This window comes from Artemia sp. Qi Xiang Cuo, chromosome 13 (genome assembly GCF_049724085.1).
Source record: "Artemia sp. Qi Xiang Cuo chromosome 13, ASM4972408v1, whole genome shotgun sequence".
Lineage (NCBI taxonomy): Eukaryota > Metazoa > Arthropoda > Branchiopoda > Anostraca > Artemiidae > Artemia > Artemia sp. Qi Xiang Cuo.
Genome location: NC_142806.1, coordinates 58,548,202 through 58,569,211, shown reverse-complemented (window position 1 = coordinate 58,569,211; position 21,010 = coordinate 58,548,202). Strand labels below are relative to the sequence as shown.

Here is a 21,010-nt window from a genome sequence, read left to right as displayed (position 1 = left end):
CCACTTGGATAGAGAGGCATCCAGGTGGAAAAATGGCGGAGTATTTGTAATTTTCTTTTTCACGGATGGTACTGAATGAGTTAATTTTGCTTTGTCATGCTCAAAGACTTCTTATCGATTGAAACAACTCATACAGAATTAAACAAGTCATAATCAGCCAATCGTGGGCCAGGCTCTTGTCTATGTATAAGACCAAAAATCAATATTGAAGATCGAAAAGTAAATGTTGATATCGCAAACGATATTTGGAAATTTCTGTTTGTTCCCAGCTAACCATCTACCAGGTAACATCAACAAAAAATTCCAACATAAGAAAGGTTCTCGTTAATTTCTAGCATAAATTTGAAGTTCTAGGGGGAGGGCAGGTGCTCTCCCCTGCCCCCCTTCCCTGCGTCCATGTATATATGGAGTTGTCCGTGAATGGGTACGTTTATTTAAAAGTGGACGAGAAAACGTTCATGATGAAGAGAGGAGTGGTAGACCATCCTTGGTGACTGACGAACTCGTTCAGACAGTTGATACAAAAGTTCGTGAAAATCGACGTTTCACAATGGCGGAGTTGTCTACTGATTTTCCACAGATTTCTAAGACTCTTTTGTACGAGATAGTGACAGCAAGATTGGGTTACCGTAAGTTCTGTGCACGATGGGTGCCCAAAATTCTTACCGACCACCACAAAACTCAAAGAATGGCCTCTGCATTTGACTTTCTGTCACGTTATGAGGACGAAGGAGAACCATTGTTGAACAGAATCGTGACCAGTGACGAAACCTGGATTAAGTACGTGAACCCTGAGACAAAAGAACAGTCAAAGATGTGGGCACATTCAGATTCGCCTACCAAACCAAAAAAAGCCCCGCAAGATTTTTCTGCCAGAAAACTGATGGCAATGGTGTTTTGGGATGCCAAAGGGGTGTTGTTGGTTGAATTCATGGAACGTGGGACGACCATTAATCAAGACGTGTACTTTGAAACACTAAAAACATTACGATGGGCTATACAGAACAAACGCCGTGGTATGCTGACTTCTGGTATCGTTTTTTCCACGATAACGCCCGTCCTCACTCTGCTCGCAGAACAACAGCCCTTCTTGAGTCCTTCAAGTGGGACGTTTTCAACCATCCACCTTACAGCCCAGATCTGGCGCCTAGCGATTATCACCTCTTCATGCATATGAAGAAATGGCTCGGGTCCCAGCGGTTTGATGACGACGAAGAGCTCAAAGATGCGGTCACAGGCTGGCTCAAGGCACAAGCGGGTGATTTTTATGCAGAAGCAATTTCAAAGCTTGTGAAGAGATACGATAAGTGCCTCAATCGTCATGGAGACTATGTCGAAAAATAGTGCAAAGATGTAGTTGTAAGATGTATATATTAAAATATTTTTACTTAACTTGGTGTATTTTTTTCAATCAACCGGAGGTTAGTTTCTGAATTGAAAAAATTTGTAAATTACATAAGATTCTCAAAAAAAGTAGAAGTAAAAAATAACCCGCCCTTTTCAAACCGTATTAAACGCTTATTTTCAAACTTACAAACCGAATTATTCTAGTATGGGTCAAACCTCCGAAAACTAGTGCTATGATATAATCGACCAAAGTGATTTTTGGAGAAAAACCCAAAAATTAGATTAGCTTATTTTGCGGAGCTAAGGCACCTGATCATATTTGAAAAATTCGCCCGGGCGGAATCTCACTAGACACACAAGTAATTCCCCTAAAATTAGTATTACTTATAACATCAAAGCATTGGAGAGTCCACATGAAATTTTTACTTTACTGAAAACTTCATCAATTAAATAATAGTTTTTTTAGTAAATCGCTAATGGCGATTCAACATGTAGATCGCGTAGGAGCGAAGTATATGGTAATATTAATGTAATTTTTGTTTGTTTTAGGATGGAATAAAAATCTAATATGTGTTTGCATCTGGTCATGTTTTGTTTTTACAATTCTTTAAAATTATTTTTTTTTTTTTTAAAAATTATTTTTTATTTAATCTAAAACGAAATAAAACCAAGTATTTTATATTTTTTTATAATAAATATATAGAAACATCGAAAAAAAAACAACACAAAAAGAGTATAATCAAACTTTTCTTTTACAAAATTTTGGGTTGTGTAATTTAAAAAAGTCTCAGGCTTAAACCTATCGTGCCGCACATGTTAGACCGTCACCAGGGTCTTCTTTCCCCGCAGACTTGACTCGGCCCGTTCCCCTGTATGGGGGGTCTATATACATATAATTAAAGAAATTAAAGTAATTGTAAACATTATTTTAAAAATGTGTATTTGTAACCTAAACGAATATAAACGAATATAAAAAGAGACAGGGAGGTCCTTCCAATGAGGTCTTTGCAAAAAAAATATTTGTGTCAGCTAAGGATACTAACAACTATAACTATGTAACTAAACTCAAGGGGCACATTTATTTCTTTCTTATTCCTGAGCCTGGAATCCGGCGGCAAGTCAAGCTGGCTTATCCCTAAAAATAAATCAAAAACATGAACTTTTAAACATTAAAGAATTAATTTATGCAAAAGAAGGAAAATGTAAGACAAAGCACATGAAAAAAGAAGTACATCTATTTAAGGTACTGTGAGGCAAAAACATGGCATAGTAGAAAAAAATTATTTTTCTTTTTTGACCTAAAGAAAGAGGAAAAGAAAATGAACCATAATTGTACTCCTTGGATTTTTCGAAAGTTTAAAACCTAGACTGAACAAATTATATAAATCTAAAAATTTTTAATTTAAGAGTTTATAAGTTCAATTTTTTATAATATTTATATCTTATTAAATTTTTTTATGAAATATAACATAGAGGTTCAAAAGTCAGATCGGGTAGGCGCGCAGTTTATGGTAATATTATGGTAGGAGTTATGGGATTGGCTGTTAAGAGTTTGAATTACCATATAATATGTGTTTACCTCTGGTCGTTTTTTGTTTTCAAAAGTCTTAAAATTTCTTTATTTTTTTAGAAAATATTCTTTTTAATTACAGCGTGAGTCGTTAATACAGTAAGCCATGTATTTGATATGTTTCTCTATTAACTTTTCAGATCAAGTCGGAAAAAAACAACACAAAAGAGTTGAAGTAAGAAATGCTTATACGATAAATTTTGGGCTATGTAATTGTGACCATAGACCATCTGAACTCTACGTTTAGTATAAAGTCTTTGAACTCTACTTTTGATAGTTTCATAATGATATGACTAAGCCAGCCATAATAAATTCAAAGGCTTGACAACCTCGTCCTGACTACAAGCAAGTGACAGATGCAAACTCTACACGAAAACCATTCATGCCTACTACATCACGATCTTGAAGCCGAACTAAGAACCTCCAATAAATAGAAAACCGTATCTTTTTAGAGCTGTCTCGGCCCCTTTGCCTTTCACATCCCCACTGGAACATATTTCGTGTTATTTTAAAATATACAGTCGGCCGCGTAGTGGTGGGCGGGGTTGAAGGGTAGATATACATAAGCCCCCCCCCCCCAAAAAAAAAAATAGGGCACCTTTTTCTAAAAGTGTAAATTATTAGTGTTCTTTTGTTATAAAAATTTTTGAAGATAAAATTAGTCTGCAAATAACTAAAAACTTATGTTCATTTATAGAAATTAAAAATTAAAGTCAGTGATCTCGTTATAAAGAAATCATCTTAACAAACAAAAGTATATATAAAAAAAGAAGAAATTGATTCAATTAAAACGATATTCTTAGAACCATTATATACTTTACAGCCACTTAACATATAAGAACGATCTTGTTAGAGGAGATAAAGGAGCGAGTTGCTGACTACCTTAGGAAATATCAATTTAACCTTAAGCATTAGTCCTTTTCTTACAAGACACAAAGCATCAAAAACATAGGCTAGTAAAAATTCTATACTTGATGTATTAACAAGAAGGAAAATGTAAGACAAAGCACATGAAAAAAGAAGTACATATATTTAAGGTGCTTTGAGGAAAAACACGTGAATATTAGAAACAACAAACTTTTTTTTCTGAACTGATGAAAGATGGAATAAAAATTAACCAAACTCGTACTTGGATTTTCGAAAGATAAAAACCTAGACTGAACAACTTATAGAAATCTACAAAATTTTTACTTCATGAGTTTCTAATTTTAATTTTTTTCTAATATTTATATGTTATATATATTTGGAAATTTCTGTTTGTTCAGAAGTTAAGATTACCAAAACATTTCTATTTAGCTTGTCATTCTTTGAACTTTTCTTTTATTAATATGGTCATTCCCGATGGTTCAAAATTGATGGTATTATGAACCAGTCTATGTGTAAGGACCAAAGGACTTGCCTTAAGATAAATTTTAAAAACTTTTTACATGAAAGAAGTTTTTCAAAAAAAGTAGCAGGCAACAATAAACCAAAATGGGCAAAACTTAAGTCAAGCATTCGTCCAAGCCTTAACCCAGCCTGCGGTAAGTCTTTTGAACCCCTAAGCCCACGAGTTCTAGGCACCCGTATACCACAGTAATTTTTGTGGAACCAAAAAAAAATTATATGCTAGTTGAAGGCGGAGATAATTCAACGGAGAAGTGAAGAACAGGACTCAATTTAAGAAATGCAAGATACGCAACAAAACTTAAAATAAAATTAGTAGGGCTGACAAAATCAATGTGTTCGATAGACAACACATAATTTTTAATTTACTGAAAAGTACGCAAATACTTTACGCAAATCGCGATTCAACCTTTAGATCGTTTAGGAGCGCAGTTTATGGTAACATTCTTTTTAAAAAACTCTGTAGAAACTGATTAGATGAGAGATTCAGAAAAAATTCCAGTCGGATATCTATGTTGCAATAAAGGATCTGTCAGATAAAAATAATTTAATTTAAAAGGTAAAATGAAATAAGTATAAAATAAAGAAATATATATAAATACCTTAGACTGAATAACAAAAGTAAAAAAAATACTTCAAGTGATAATTTGCTGAACTACTGAGCATAGGTCTTTATTATTCAGAAAGCCTTAAAGCTTTTTGGTAGCTTAATACAATTATCATTTTTACACTCTCAACACTATATTTTTCACTTTACACAATTTTTATTCGTTTACTCATTTCCAATTTTATCATGCTCATCTCTGTTTTGTCAATATGGATATACACAAATACACTTGGTATAGTAATGACGGCCAGACAAAGAAGATGATCGATTATGTTATGATCTCGGGTCGCTGGCGCTCGTCGATAACAAATTGCCGGACTTATAGGTCGGCCGAGCTTGAAAACACAGACCATAGGATGGTAGTCGCCACACTCAGGCTACGCCTGAGAGCACAAGGACAAGAAAGACGGCCTCCCAAGCTCGATCTGAGTAGTCTGGCTACATCCCAGATGCAACAGAAGTATGCTCTCGATATCTCTAACCGTTTTAGCTGCCTCCAAGTTCTGGACGACCCTGAAGTAGCCTGGAAGTCTTTCAAAGATAATATACTCGATTCTGCTGGCAGAACCATTGGCCGCAGCAGACACAAGAATAAACCCTGGATATCCCAGGAGACTCTGTCTGTAAACGAGCTACGCCGGAAGGCCCGTTTAGCAAAGAATATGCCAGAGTACAGACGACTCAATGGCCTGCGCAATAGCCTACTGCACAGTGATAGGAAGACCTTTGTTGACAAGAAAGCCAGCGATCTTGAGGATGCCTCAAGAAAAGAAGACACCTACTCCCTCTACACACCCCTCCGTGAGCTGACGGAAGGGACGACTTCCACCATGAGCCGTGTTTTTTCTGCTGACGGAAGCACGCCAGATGACGATGCAGGCCCACACTCTGCCTGGAGCAGTCACTTCTCAACGCGTCTGAAAGCCGAGGCAGTTGCTCAACCTGACCCAGATCTGATTCAAGCAGCAATGACCACACCCGAGGCTACTTCCTACCTCGTATCGCAACCGTTTACCACCTTTGAGATCCAAAATGCTGTAAAACGGTTAAATAATAATCGAGCCCCCGTCGTCTGTGGTATTCCTGCAGAACTCCTCAAGTACGGGGGTGCAGCAATGATTCTGTGGCTCCAGATAATCTTCTCAGCTGTATGGACGACGGAAAGCATACCGAATGACTGGCGTGCTGGCATAATATTGCTACTCTGGAAAAGTAAGGGCAGCCGTCGAATCTGCTCCAACTATCGTGGGATCACGCTTCTCTCCGTTCCCGGTAAACTCTTCGCCATGTCACTCCTGGACAGGTGTTCCACCTTTTTGCGTAGAAAGAGAAGAGTTCAGCAAGGCGGATTCATGCCCGGCAGGTCGACGACGGAGCAAATGTTTACTATGCGCCAGTTGATCGAGAAGACGCGGGAGTTCCACCAAAAAGCGTACATCGCATTCGTGGACTTTAAGGCTGCCCTCGATTCTGTTGATCGCCGTTCACTTTGGCTGATACTAAGAACTACGGGTCTACCCAAGAAATATTGCTCACTCTTTGAAAAGCTGTATGAGGATACGGAAAGCTGCGTGCAGGTCAATGGAAGACGCAGTCCCACATTCCCGGTGAAGACTGGCGTCCGCCAAGGTTGTGCCGCCGCTCCCGAGCTTTTCAACTGCGTCATAGACCATGTTATGGCCAGCACGATGAATCGCCTTCAATTCGGTCTTCAGTTCGGAGACGGGGTAATCTCTGATGCTGACTTCGCCGACGACATAGCGCTAGTTGCGAGCACCGTCGATAAGATGACCAAAGCTCTCCAGGTGCTTTCAGAAGAAGCCTCGAAAGTTGGACTGAAGATCAACTAGCAGAAAACTAAAGTTATGCTCCTTGAGCCCCCCACGTCCCTTTCTAATGTAAAGGAAGTCAACATCGGAAGCAACCGAGTAGATGTGGTTGAAGACTTCATTTACCTGGGATCTATTCTGTCTAAGGAGGGCTTGATCACAAAAGAGTTTACATCTCGAATAGCCAAAGCATCAGCCCTTGTTGAGAGACTTAACAGCATCTGGCGAAAGCCAAACATAAGCCGATTTACCAAAATGCGCATCTACAATGCGTCAGTCAGCACCGTCCTGCTGTATGGAGCGGAGACGTGGCCAGCTGCCAAATCTATCCTCAGCGCCGTCGATGTCGCTCAGACGAAATATCTCCGAAGAATCGAAAGACTTCACTGGACTGACCTCGTTAGCAACCAGACTCTCCTATCACGTACGGCTCAAACTCCTTTCTCAACGCAGCTTGCCCAGCGTACTGTTCGGTGGTACGGCCACCTCCTTCGCATGCCACGCGACGCCCCAGTACGGGTCGCATTTGACTTCGACCCCACCCTACACGGATGGAAACGACACAGAGGACGCCCACACACTAGGTGGAAAGACAAAGCCGATGAATTCCTCACACAAGCCCACATCCCGGTGGAAGAAGCTGTGATCCTGGCAAGCGATAGGTCAACCTGGAGGCGCCTAGTCTCATCGTTCTCTACGCCGAACCCTCGGCAGGAGCCTTAAGTCAAGTCAAGTTATTGATGATTTATGCATTTTGGTGATTACTTATTAATAAAGATTTCATAGGCATGATAAAACTTGCTGGCAATGTAAGTTTTTGAGAACTGCCAATATAACTTCAGTCCCCCGCGTTTCATCACATAATCGGCTGCCCCCCCTAGAGAAGAAGCTACGTACGCCCATGTATATATATGTATATGCTGCTAGCTTGTATCTTCTACCATACTCAAAAGTTTTCACAATATAGTTCAAAAAAGTTAATGTGGAATTGTTCTGATGCATGAGAACGTGTGTATTGCATGATATTATTCATAAGTTTTGTGCAATGCAAAAAGAACCTCTTGGGAAAATGGCAATACCTCTTGGCAACCTCTTTGAAACAAATCTTTAGAGAATCCAGATCTAGACTAGAATGTTACTCGTAAGATGCTTCCAGCTTCTAACCTTTAAATCTTTTTAGTTTTATTATATTAGATATACTGTTTTCATTAAGACATTCAAAATTAAAGAGGCCCTAGACGGTCAATCGTTTTGATCAAAAGCTTTCGTCAATCAATTGACATACCAATGATTGGCCGTCAAGGAACCTTTTTGACTCTTGAGTCAAGCGTTGACGGTGATTGATAGAAAGTTTGAATGACTTAATCATTTTGATCAAAAGCCGTGTATTCCATTACCTTTGGTTGAGATTGAAGGGTTGATTGGAGCTTGATTGAAGCACACCTCAATCAATTGACGGACACTTTTGATCAAAATGATAGACCGTCTAGTGCCTCGTTTTAGCTATGTGTTAAGTATGTTAGATTCACGTGTCCTTTGACTTTTACAGAAAGATCCCTCTTTTCGATTGGGTCGCACGGAAAACTGTCGACTGTCTTCAACCCAACGAAGAGCGAATCGTCAGAGGGAAGCCATTAAGCCTCGGTATAAGCCGAACCACCTCATCAGATCCTACCCAATCAACCACGTTGTCGAACTCAATGTCGAAACCCCCAGTCCGGAGCCAGTTGAGTGCTAAACGTAAACCTTCAAAGAGGCTAAGTGGAGATTTAAATAGTGAACGGTTACGATATGTGAAATCTAAAGAAAATGTTGGAATATTCGACTTTGAAGTTGTAAGAGGAGCACTTCTAATAGCTAATGTGACAGATGAAAGGAGCATCTCCGATGCTTCAAATTGAAGGAATTAGTGGATGTCCATTAGCAGACAATGAAGGAGATAGAAATTAACGTAGCAATAATGGATGTGAAAGCCTTTACAATTAATAGGTAAGACTCTTTAAGTTCATGAATCAGACAGTCCCTTTTAAAATCTTTCATAGTCAACGCAATAGCGTTGACTTAAATTGAGAGCAATCGGTCTCAGATTAATCAAATCTTTCCAAGGCTTCACGTAGAAAGCATGGTCATATAAAGTGGGGTTTTGGGATCATTCAACTGCAAATTCTTAGCTTTTGTGGCATTTAAGGGAATTGAAACTGAGCGTAGGCAACTAGCAGTAGAGTAGTAGGTTCCATTTTGGGGAGACGTATAGCCACTACTCTTTTCTTCCTCATTGGTTTAATATCATGAAGAAGGTTTAACGGCGATTCCGTAAATATGACAGTTTGGATTCTATAGAAGCTCTACACCTTTTCAAAGAGAGTGATTACTACGCTTTACTTCTTCGATGTGTTCTGTATAATACGCAAGTGGCGTTTGAACAGTGTTGACAATTTAAAATAGAGTTTAACATTATAGTATGCTAAAAAGTTGATACTAAGAGAGATGTAGATGGCAAGAAAAGAATTTTAATAATGGATAGCTTTACTTCTTCGATGTGTTCTGTATAATACACAAGCGGCGTTTGAACAGTGTTGTCAATTTAAAATAGAGTTTAAAATTATAGTATACTAAAAAGTTGATGCTAAGAGAGATGTAGATGGATGGAAAAGAATTTTAATAATGGATAGCTTAGCTTCTTCGATGTGTTCTGTATAATACACAAGTGGCGTTTGAACAGTGTTGTCAGTTTAAAATATGGTCTAACGTTATAGTATACTAAAAAGTTGATACTAAGAGAAATGAAGATGGCAAGAAAAGAATTTTCATAAAGAAATTCATAACAATCCATATAAATCAAAACAGATAATGTATTGAGGTATACATGTTTTTGAACCATCAAGAATAATACGCACCAACGACCCTAAACACCAGGAACTTCAACCCTCCAGAGGACCCCGCTCTCCAAAGTAGCAGGGGGCCCCTCCCCTCCAACTTTTTACCCCCCCCCCCCCTTTTTTTTTTTTTTTTAACATGATATATTTTTTTAATTTTTTCTTTTGAAATGCAAGAGTTGGAATATTTCAGTAGTGTTTTGTTATGCTTTACCTTGTCCCAGTTACATTCTCTGAATTTTTCAAAGTTAATATTGATTATCTGTAGTGAAATGCAACATTTTGATTTTATCATTAGTGCATTGCCATTCTTTTCCTTGTAACGGCGAAATGATCTTGATTTATCGAAGTTCCTCTTGTATTTCTTTCGTGACATAAAAGATTTGGAATATTTCAATAGTGGTTCATTGTGGTTTATTTTATCACAGCTACAATCTCTTAATTTTTCCAGTTTTAGTTTTGGATTTGTATCCTTGAAATGCAAGAGTTTGAATATTTCATTAGTGTTTCGTTATGGTTTACCTTGTCACAGTTACATTCTCATGATTTTTCAAAGTTCATTTTGGATTTTTTTTTCCTTGAAATGCAAGAGTTGGAATATTTCAGTAGTGTCTTGTCGTGGTTTACCTTGTCACAGTTATATTTTCTTGACTTTTCAAAGTTTATTTTGGATTTCTTTCGTTGAAATGCAAGAGCTGGAATATTTCAGTAGTGTCTTGTTGAGCTTTACCTTGTCACAGTTACATTCTCTTGATTTTTCAAAGTTCATTTAGGATTTCTTTTGTTGAAATACAAGAGTTGGAATATTTCAGTAGTGTTTTGTTGTGCTTTACCTTGTCACAGTTACATTCTCTTAATCTTTTAAAGTTCATTTTGAATTTCTTTCGTGAAATGTAAGAGTTGGAATATTTCTGTAGTGTTTTGTAGTGGTTTACCATGTCAAAGTTACATTCACTTGATTTTTCAAAGTTACTTTTGAATTTCTTTCATGAAATGCAAGCATTAGAAAATTTCAGTAGGGTTTTTTCGTGATTTACCTTGTCACAGTTACATTCTCTTAATTTTTTAAAGTTTATATTTAATTTCGGTCCTTTAAATTCAAGAGTTTGAATATTTCAGTAGTGTTTTGTCGGGGTTTACCTTCTCACAGCTACATTCTCTTGATTTTTCAAAGTTCCTTTTTAATTTCTTTCGTGAAATGCAAGAGTTGGAATATTTCAGTAGTGTTTTATCGTGGTTTACCTTGTCACAGTTACATTCTCTTAATTTGTCAAAGTTCATTTTGGATTTCTTTCCTTGAAATGCAAGAGTTGGAATATTTCAGTAGTGTTTTGTCGTGGTTTACCTTGTCACAGCTACATTCTCTTTATTTTTCAAAGTTTATTTTGAATTTCTTTCCTTGAAATGCAAGAGTTGGAATTTTTTAATAGTGTTTTGTTGTGCTTTATCCTGTCACAGTTACATTTTCATTATATTCCAAATGTAATTTTTGAATTTCTTTCTTTGAAATACACGAGTTGGAATATTTCAACAGTGTTTTGTTTTGGTTTACCTTGTCACAGTCACATTCTCGTGATTTTCCAAAGTTTATTTTGAATTTCCTTCGTTTAAATGCAGGAGTTGAAATATTTCAGTTGTGGTTTATTATGGTTTACCTTGTCACAGTTACATTCTCTTAATTTTCCTAAGTTCATTTTGAATTTCTTTCGTGAAATGCAAGAGGTGGAATATTTCAGTAGTGTTTTGTTGGGCTTTACATTTTCACAGTTACATTCTCTTGATTTTTCAAAGTTCATTTTGAATTTCTTTCATTGAAATGCATGAGTTGCATTATTTCAGTAGTGTTTTGTCTTGGTTTACCTTGTCACAGTTACATTCTCTTGATTTTTCAAAGTTCATTTTGTATTTCTTTCATTGAAATGTAAGTGTTGGATTATTTCAGTAGTGTTTTGTTGTGGTTTACCTTTTCACACTTATATTCTCTTGATTTTTCGAAGTTCATTTTGGATTTCTTTCGTTGAAATGCAAGAGTTGGAATATTTCAGTAGTGTTTTGTAATGGTTTACCTTGTCACAGTTACATTCTCATAACTTTTCAAAATTCATTTTGAATTTCTTTCGTTGAAATGCAAGAGTTGGAATATTTCAGTAGTGTTTTGTTGTGCTTTACCTTTTCACAGTTACATTCTCTTAATTTTTCAAAGTTCATTTTGGATTTTTTTTTCCTTGAAATGCAAGTGTTGGAATATTTCACTAGTGTCTTGTCGTGGTTTACCTTGTCAAAGTTATATTCTCTTGATTTTTCAAAGTTCATTTTGAATTTTTATTGTTGAAATGTAAGAGTTTGAATATTTCCATTATGTTTTTTTGAGGTTTACCTTGTCACTCTTACATTCTTTTGACTTTTCAAAGTTAATTTTGGATCTCTTTCGTGAAATTCAAGAGTTGGACTATTTGCGTAGTTTTTCGTCGTGGTTTACAATATCAAAGTTACATTCTCTTGATTTTTCAAAGTTCCTTTTGAATTTCTTCCGTGAAATGCAAATGCAAGAGTTGGAATGCAAGAGTTGGAATATTTCAGTAGTGTTTTGTCGTGGTTTACCTTGTCACAGTTACATTCTTTTGATTTTCCAGAGTTTATTTTGAATTTTTTTAGTGAAATGCAATAGTTGGTATAATTTAGTAGAGGTTTGCCGAGGTTTAACAGATCAAAGCTAAATTCTATTAATTTTTCAAATTTCATTTTGGACTTCTTTACGTTTAATGTGATATTTGGTTTATATAAGTATCGTTAGGTCAAGGAAGTAATAGTCACCTCCACAGAATCTTTACTTAACCGATGCCATTTTGATCGACTGTGGAAAATAGGCACGTTTTTTAATAGTCAAGTAGTGTGTCGTCATGGATGAACTAGACACGTGTAAAGTATCAAGAGAGATAACTGTTTCTTTTTAATTTCTATAGTTTACATGACCTAGGTTTACTATTTAAGTATTGTTTTGTTATTGTTTATCTTGTCACAGTTACATTATTTTGATTTTTCACAATTCATTTTGGATTTCTTTCGTTGAAATGCAAGAATTTGAATATTTTAGAAGTGTCTTGTTGGGGTTTACCTTTTCAAGGTTAAATTATTTTTATTTTTCAAAGTTCATTTTGAATTTCTTTCGTTGAAATGCAAGAGTTGGAATATTTCAGTAGTGTCTTGTCGTGGTTTACCTTTCATAGTTACATTCTCTTGATTTTTCAAAAATCATTTTGGATTTTTTTTTGTTGAAATGCAAGAGTTGGAATATTTCAGTAGTGGCTTATTGTGCTTTACCTTGTCACAGTTACATTCTCTTGAGTTTTCAAAGTTCATTTTGAATTTCTTTCGTGAAATCCAAGAGTTGGTATATTTCAGTAGTGTTTTGTTGTGCTTTACCTTGTCACAGTTACATTTTCTTGATTTTTCAAAGTTCATTTTGAATTTCTTTCATTGAAATGAAAGAGTTGGAATATTTCAGTAAGGTTTTGTCGTGGTTTACCTTGTCATAGTTACATTCTCTTGATTTTTCAAAGTTCATTTTGAATTTCTTTCGTGAAATGCAAGAGTTGGAATATTTCAGTAGTTTTTTGTCGTGCTTTACCTTGTCACAGTGACATTCTCTTGATTTTTCAAAGTTCATCTTGAATTTCTTTCGTTGAAATGCAACAGTTGGAATATTTCAATAGTGTATTCTCATGGTTTACTGTGTCAAAGTTACAATCTCTTGATTTTTCAAAGTTCTTTGTGGATTTCTTTCGTTGAAATGTGTTTTGTTGTGCTTTACCTTGTCACAGTTACATTCTCTTGATTTTTCAAAGTTCATTTTGAATTCCTTTCGTGAAATGCAAGAGTTGGAATATTTCAGTAGTGTTTTGTCGTGGTTTGCCATGTCACAGTTACATTCTCTTGATTTTTCAAAGTTTCAATTTGTATTGTTTTCGTGAAATGCATGAGTTGGAATATTTCAGTAGTGTTTTGTTGTGTTTTACCTTGTCACAGTTACATTTTCTTTATTTTTCAAAGTTTATTTTGTATTTTTTTAGTTGAAATGCAAGAGTTTGAATATTTAAGTAGCGTTTTGTCATGTTTTAAATTGTCAAATTTCCTTTATCTTGATTTTTAAAAATTCATTTTTGATGTATTTCCTTGAAATGCAAGAGTTGGAATATTTCAGTAGTGTTTTGTCGTTGTTTACCTTGTCACAGTTACTTTCTTCGGCGCGCCGAAGGGGGTCATTAAATAGTGGAATTTATGAAGAAACTAACTCTTGCATTTCAATGAAAGAAACCCAAAATGAACTTTTAAAAATCAAGAGAATGTAACTGTGACAAGGTAAACCACGACAAAACACTACTGAAATATTACAACTCTTGCATTTCAAGGAAAGAAATCCAAAATGAACTTTGAAAAATCAAGAGAATGTAACTGTGACAAGGTAAACCATGACAAAACACTACTGAAATATTCCAATGCTTGCATTTCACGAAAGAAATTCAAAATGAACTTTGAAAAATCAAGAGAATGTAACTGTGACATGGCAAACCACGACAAAACACTACTGAAATATTCCAACTCTTGCATTTCACGACAGGAATCCAAAACGAACTTTGAAAAATCAAGACAATGTAACTGTGACAAGGTAAAGCACAACAAAACACTACTGAAATATTCCAACTCTTGCATTTCAACGAAAGAAATCCAAAACGAACTTTGAAAAATCAAGAGAATGTAACTGTGACAAGGTAAAGCACAACAAAACACATTTCAACGAAAGAAATCCACACAGAACTTTGAAAAATCAAGAGAGTGTAACTGTGACACGGTAAACTACGACAAAATACTATTGAAATATTCCAACTCTTGCATTTCAACGAAAGAAATTCAAGAAGAACTTTGAAAAATCAAGAGAATGTCACTGTGACAAGGTAAACCACGACAAAACACAACTGAAATATTCCAACTCTTGAATTTCACGAAAGAAATTTAAACTGAACTTTGAAAAATAAAGAGAATGTAACAAAGACAAGGTAAACCACGACAAAATATTACTTAAATCGTACAACTGTAGCATTTCAATCAAAGAAGTCAAACATAAACTTTGAAAAATCAAGAGAATGTAACTATGACAAGGTAAACCACGACAAAACACTACTGAAATATTCAAACTCTTGCATTTCAATGAAATAAATCCAAAATTAACTTTGAAAAATCAAGAGTATGTAACTGTGACAAGGTAAAGCACAACAAAACACTACTGAAATATTCCAACTTTTGCATTTCAACAAAACAAATTCGAAATGAAGATTGAAAAATTAAGAGAATCTAACTTTGACAGTGGAACTAAAGACTTGACACTAGTTAATTTTTCAAACTCTGCTATTTCGACAGAGCGAATTCAGAAATAATATTTAAGGATCATGAAAATATAACTCCGGAATCGTCCAGCCCGACAGAACATTACTGACGAATTACAGAGCTTTTATTCATACAAGAGATATCCGAAATGAACATTGAAAAATCTTGGGAATGGAACAGTGATACGATAAACTCACACAAAACAATACTGAAATAATATAAAATGCTTAGTTTAATGACATAAATTCCATGCGCACTTTGAAAAATCATGAGAATGTAACATGGGAGTTAGATACAACTAAGAAACACTAATGAATTATTCAAATTCTTGCATTTCAACGAAATCAATTCAAAATGAACTTTGAAAAATTAAGAGAATGTAACTGTGACAAGGTAAAGCACAACAAACCACTATTGAAATACCCCAAATCGCTTGTTTCAACGAAAGAAGTCCAAAATGAACTTCGAAAAATCAAGATAATGTAACTTTGACACTATAGAGCACAATCAGCCACTACTGAAATATTCCAACTAGTGCATTTAAAAGAAGGAAATCCAGACTGAATTTTCAAAGATAAGGAGGAAGCAAATATGACAAGGTAAACCTAAACAAGACAATACTGAAATATTCCAATTCTTGCATTTCAACGAAAGAAATTCAAAATGAACTTTGAAAAATTAAGAGAATGTAACTCAGACAAGGTAAAGCACAACAAGACACTACTGAAATATTCCAACTCTTGCATTTCAACGAAAGAAATCCAAAATGAACTTTGAAAAATCAAGAGAATGTAACTGTGACAAGGTAAATCATAACAAAACACTACTGAAATATTCCAACTCTTGCATTTTAACGAAATAAATTCAAAAGTAACTTTGAAAAATCAAGATAATGTGGCTGTGAAATGGTATACCACTACAAAACGCTACTGAAATATTCCAACTCTTGCATTTCAAGGAAAGAAATCCAAAATGATATTTGAAAAATGAAGAGAATGTAACAATGATAAGGTAAAGCACGACAAAACACTACTGAACTATTCCAACTCTTGCATTTCACGACAGAAATTCAAAAGGAACTTTGAAAAATCAAGAGAATGTATCTTTGACATGCTAAACCACGACAAAACACTACTGAAATATTCCAACTCTTGCATTTCACGATAGAAATTCAAAAAAAACTTTGAAAAATCAAGATAATGTAACTTGGACAAGGTAAAGCACAGCAAAACAGTACTGTATTATTCCATCTCTTTCATTTCAAGAATATAAATCCAAAATGAACTTTGAAAAATCAAGATAATATAACTGTGACAATGTAAACCACGACAATACACTACTAAAATATTCCAACTCTTGCATTTCAACGAAAGAAATACAAAATGAACTTTGAAAAGTCAAGAGAATGAAGTTGGGACAATGTAAAGCCCAAAAAGACGCTACTGATATATTCCAGCTCTTGCATTACAACAAATTACATCGAAAATTAACTTTTAAAAATCGATAGCTCGTGACAGTGACAGAGTGAAGCATAACAAGACACTAATGAAATATTCCAACTCCTGCATTTCACGAAAGAAACTCAAAATGAACTTTCAAAAATCAAGAGAATGTATCTTTGACATGCTAAACCACGACAAAACACTACTGAAATATTCCAACTCTTGCATTTCACGATAGAAATTCAAAATGAACTTTGAAAAATCAAGAGAATGTACCTGTGACAAAGTAAAGCACAAAAAAACACTACTTAAATATTACAACTCTTGCATTTCAAGGAGTGAAATCCAAAATGAACTTTGAAAACTCAAGAAAATGTACTTGGGAAAAGGTTAAGCCCAACAAATAGCAATTTAAATATTCCAGCTCTTGTATTACAGCGAATGAAATACAAAATGAACATTTAAAAGTAAAGAGATTATGGAATTGACAAAGTAAACCATGAAGAGACACTCCTGAAATGGTACAACTTTTGCATTTTAAGAAAAGATATCCTTAATAATCTTTGAAATATTAAGAGAATGTAACTGTGACAAGGTAAACCATGAAGAAACAATACTGAAATATTCCAACTCTTGCATTTCAACGAAATAAATAAAAAATGAACTTTGAAAAATAAAGGAAATGTAACTCTGATAAGGTAAATCACAACAAAACGCTATTGAAATAATCCAACTCTATCATTTTAACGAAAGAAATCAAAAAAAGAACTTTGAAAAGTCAAGAAAATTTAACTGTGACAAGGTAAACCACGACAAAACACTACTGAAATATTCCAACTCTTACATTTCAAGGAAAGAAATTCACAATGAACTTCGAAAAATCAAGAGAATTTAGCTATGACAGGGTAAACCCCGACAAAATTCTACTGAAATATTCCATCTCTTGCATTTTAACGAAAGAAATCCAAAATGAACTTTGAAAAATCAAGAGAATATAACTGTGACAAGGTAAACCAAGACAAAACACTACTGAAATATTCCAACTCTTTCATTTCACGAAAGAAATTCAAAAGGAACTTTTAAAAATTAAGATAATGTAACTTCGATAAGGTAATCCACTAAAAAACACTACTGAAATATTCCAACTCTTGCATTTAACGAAAGAACTTCAAAATAAACTTTGAAATTCAAGAGAATGTAACTGTGACAAGGTAAAGCACAACAAAACGCTACTGAAATATTTCAGCTTCTGCATTTCAACGAAAGAAATCCAAAATGAACTTTGAAAAATCAAGAGAATGTAACTGTGACAAGGTAAACCACGACAAGACACTACTGAAATATTCCAACTCTTGCATTTCAAGGAAGGAAATCCATAATGAACTTTGAAAAATTAAGAGAATGTAACTGTGACAAGGTAAAGCACAACAAAACACTACTGAAATATTCCAACTCTTGCATTTCAACGAAAGAAATTCAAAATGAACTTTGAAAAATTAAGAGAATTTAACTGTGACAATGTAAACCACGACAAGAGACTACTGAAATATTCCAACTTTTGCATTTCAACGAAAAAAATCCAAAATGAGCTTCGAACAATCAAGAGAATGTAAGTTTGATAATGTAAAATACAAAAAAATAGTGCGTGAATACTAAAGCTCTGGTATTTTACTGAAAGAAATTCAAAATAAACTTTGAAAAATCAAGATAATATAAGATTCACAAGATAAACCAAAACAAATTACTACTGAAAAATTCCAACTCTTGCATTTCAATGAAAGAAATTCAAAATGAACTTTGAAAAATTAAGAGAATGTAACTTTGACAATGTAAACCACAACAAAACACTACTAAAATATTCCAACTCTTGCATTTCAATGAAAGAAATTCAAAATAAACTTAGAAAAATCAAGAGAATGTAACTGTGACAAGGTAAACAACGACAAAACACTACTGAAATATTCCAACTCTTGCATTTCAACGAAAGAAATCCAAAAATGAAAATTTAAAAATCAAGAGAATGTAACTGTGACAAGGTAAACCACGCCAAAACATTACTGAAATATTCCAACTCTTGCATTTTAACGAAAGAAATCCTAAATGAACTTTGAAAAATCAATAGAATGTAACTGTGACAAGGTAAAGCACAACAATAAACTACTGAAATATTCCAACTCTTTCATTTCAACGAGAGAAATTCAAAATGAACTTTGAAAAATTAAGAGAATGTAACTGTGACAAGGTAAACCACGACAAAACACTACTGAAATAATCCAACTCTTACATTTGAATGAAAGAAATTCAAAATAAACTTTGAAAAATCAAGAGAATGTAGCTGTGACAAGGTAAACCACGACAAAACACTACTGAAATATTCCAACTCTTGCATTTCAAGGAAACAAATCCAAAATGAACTTTGAAAAATCAAGAGAATGTAACTGTGACAGGGTAAACCACGACAAAACACTACTCAAATATACCAACTCTATCATGACAAGGAAAAAAATTCAAAATGAACTTTGAACAATCAAGAGAATGCAACTGTGACATGGTAAATCATGTTCAAACACTACTAAAATATCCAAACTCCTGCATATCGCAATAAAAATCCAAAATGAGATATTGAAAGTCAAGAGAATGTAACTTTGACAAGGTAAGGCATAACAAAACACTACTGAAATGTTCCAACTCTTGCATTTCAAAAAAAAATTAAAAAAATATATCATGTTAAAAAAAAGGGAGGGGGTAAAAAGTTGGAGGGGAGGGGCCCCTTGGAGTTTGGGGATAGGGGACCTTTGGAGGGTTGAAGTCCCTGGTGGTTAGGGTCGTTGGTGCTTATGATTCATGATGGTTCATACTCATGTATACCTCACTACTTGATCTGTAAGGATTTCTATGGATTGTTCTGAATTTCTTTATGAAAATTCTTTTCTTGCCATCTTCATCTCTCTTAGTATCAACTTTTTAGTATACTATAACGTTAGACCATATTTTAAACTGACAACACTGTTCAAACGCCACTTGTGTATTATACAGAACACATCGAAGAAGAAAAGCTATCCATTATTAAAATTCTTTTCTATCCATCTACATCTCTCTTAGCATCAACTTTTTAGTATACTATAATGTTAAACTCTATTTTAAATTGACAACACTGTTCAAACGCCGCTTGTGTATTATACAGAACACATCGAAGAAGTAAAGCTATCCATTATTAAAATTCTTTTCTTGCCATCTACATCTCTCTTAGTATCAACTTTTTAGCATACTATAATGTTAAACTCTATTTTAAATTGACAACACTGTTCAAACGCCACTTGCGTTTTATACAGAACACACCGAAGAAGTAAAGCGTAGTACTCACTCTCTTTGAAAAGGTGTAGAGCTTCTATAGAATCCAAACTATCATATTTACGGAATCGCCGATAAACCTTCTTCATGATATTAAACCAATGAGGAAGAAAAGAGTAGTGGCTATACGGCTCCCCAAAATGGGACCTACTACTCTACTACTAGCCATCCCTTGAATGCTCTTGAATACCCCTGGAGCTCTGTGTCGCATGAGAAAAAAACTTCAAGATAACCATGTTGATAAGAACGATCATAGAGTTGAAAAAAACGGTCTTTCAGGATAGAACAATCATAGAGTCGAAAAAAATGGGCTTTTAGGGACAACAGAATTCATTCAAGTCCAGGGCCTAGGGCCTAAAATTATGCAAATAGTTAATTCAAACAGTCTTTATGGACACCCTTTGACAGAAAGGTTGGCATGTTCCACCTCGTTGTAATCACATTCATTCAAGTATTTGCAATCTGTGCTATTGAAGGGGCCAGATTTGGATCCTTGGGTCTTTGCCCCCTCCAAGTCGTTTTTCCAGTTGTACCCCTCCTATTTCTATCTTTCCCAACTTTGCACACGTAGACTGATTTAATCTATTTAAGCTATTGATCATTCGTGGATTATTCAGGGAACCACCCTAAACTAATAGATATTATCCATTAAGGTAATATCCAAGCGTGAATGTCAAAAATCAAAAGATGTTAAGTGTAAATATTCCACAATTTCTGCTTGATTTTCACCAAAAGCAGTATTTAAGGGTTTTAGAGCTTGGCTTACCTTAGATCGTCCTGTGGCTCCAGTGGCACCTAAGGCTTCAACAAGGTCCGTGGCATCCTGCTGCCATCAGTACGCATATCTAGTCACTTGGGTTGCAGGAGCGTGCTAAGAGAGCTAAGATCTGAGCGGTAAATGCGGCCTAGGGTGTTCTTGTGGCGACCCCTTCTTCTTGATGAGCTTGTAAGCTCGATATGCTTCGGAGCCTGTTGATCCAATTTCATCAATCAGAAACTAATTTCTCTTTTAGGAACCCAAAGTCAAAACGTGGTAAATACAAGTTTCACAGACAGGGACGTACGCAGGGGGGGTGGCCTCCGGGCCCCCCCCCCCCCGAAATATTACGATTTTTTTCATTTTCCCATAATTTTCTGATTTTTATCACAGAATAATGGGTTTGAAGGAATTGGCCCCCCCCTCCGAAACAAATTGGGCCCCCCCGAAACAAATTCCTGCG

At 35.0% G+C, this 21,010-nt stretch overlaps 1 protein-coding gene across 3 annotated transcripts in view; it reads left to right on the top strand.

The window, feature by feature from the left end:
- LOC148945476 (cardioacceleratory peptide receptor-like) overlaps window positions 1-21,010 on the top strand; it is a 593,562-nt gene that overhangs the window by 486,283 nt on the left and 86,269 nt on the right. For 2 of the 3 annotated variants that reach the window (XM_089098593.1, XM_089098594.1), the window contains exon 9: window positions 8,289-8,728. In XM_089098593.1, coding sequence (XP_088954719.1) covers window positions 8,289-8,640 — 352 coding nt within the window. In that variant the 3' untranslated portion in view covers window positions 8,641-8,728. Of the gene's footprint in view, window positions 1-8,288; window positions 8,729-21,010 lie in introns of those variants that run through there. The other variant, XM_089098595.1, reaches the window with a different exon arrangement.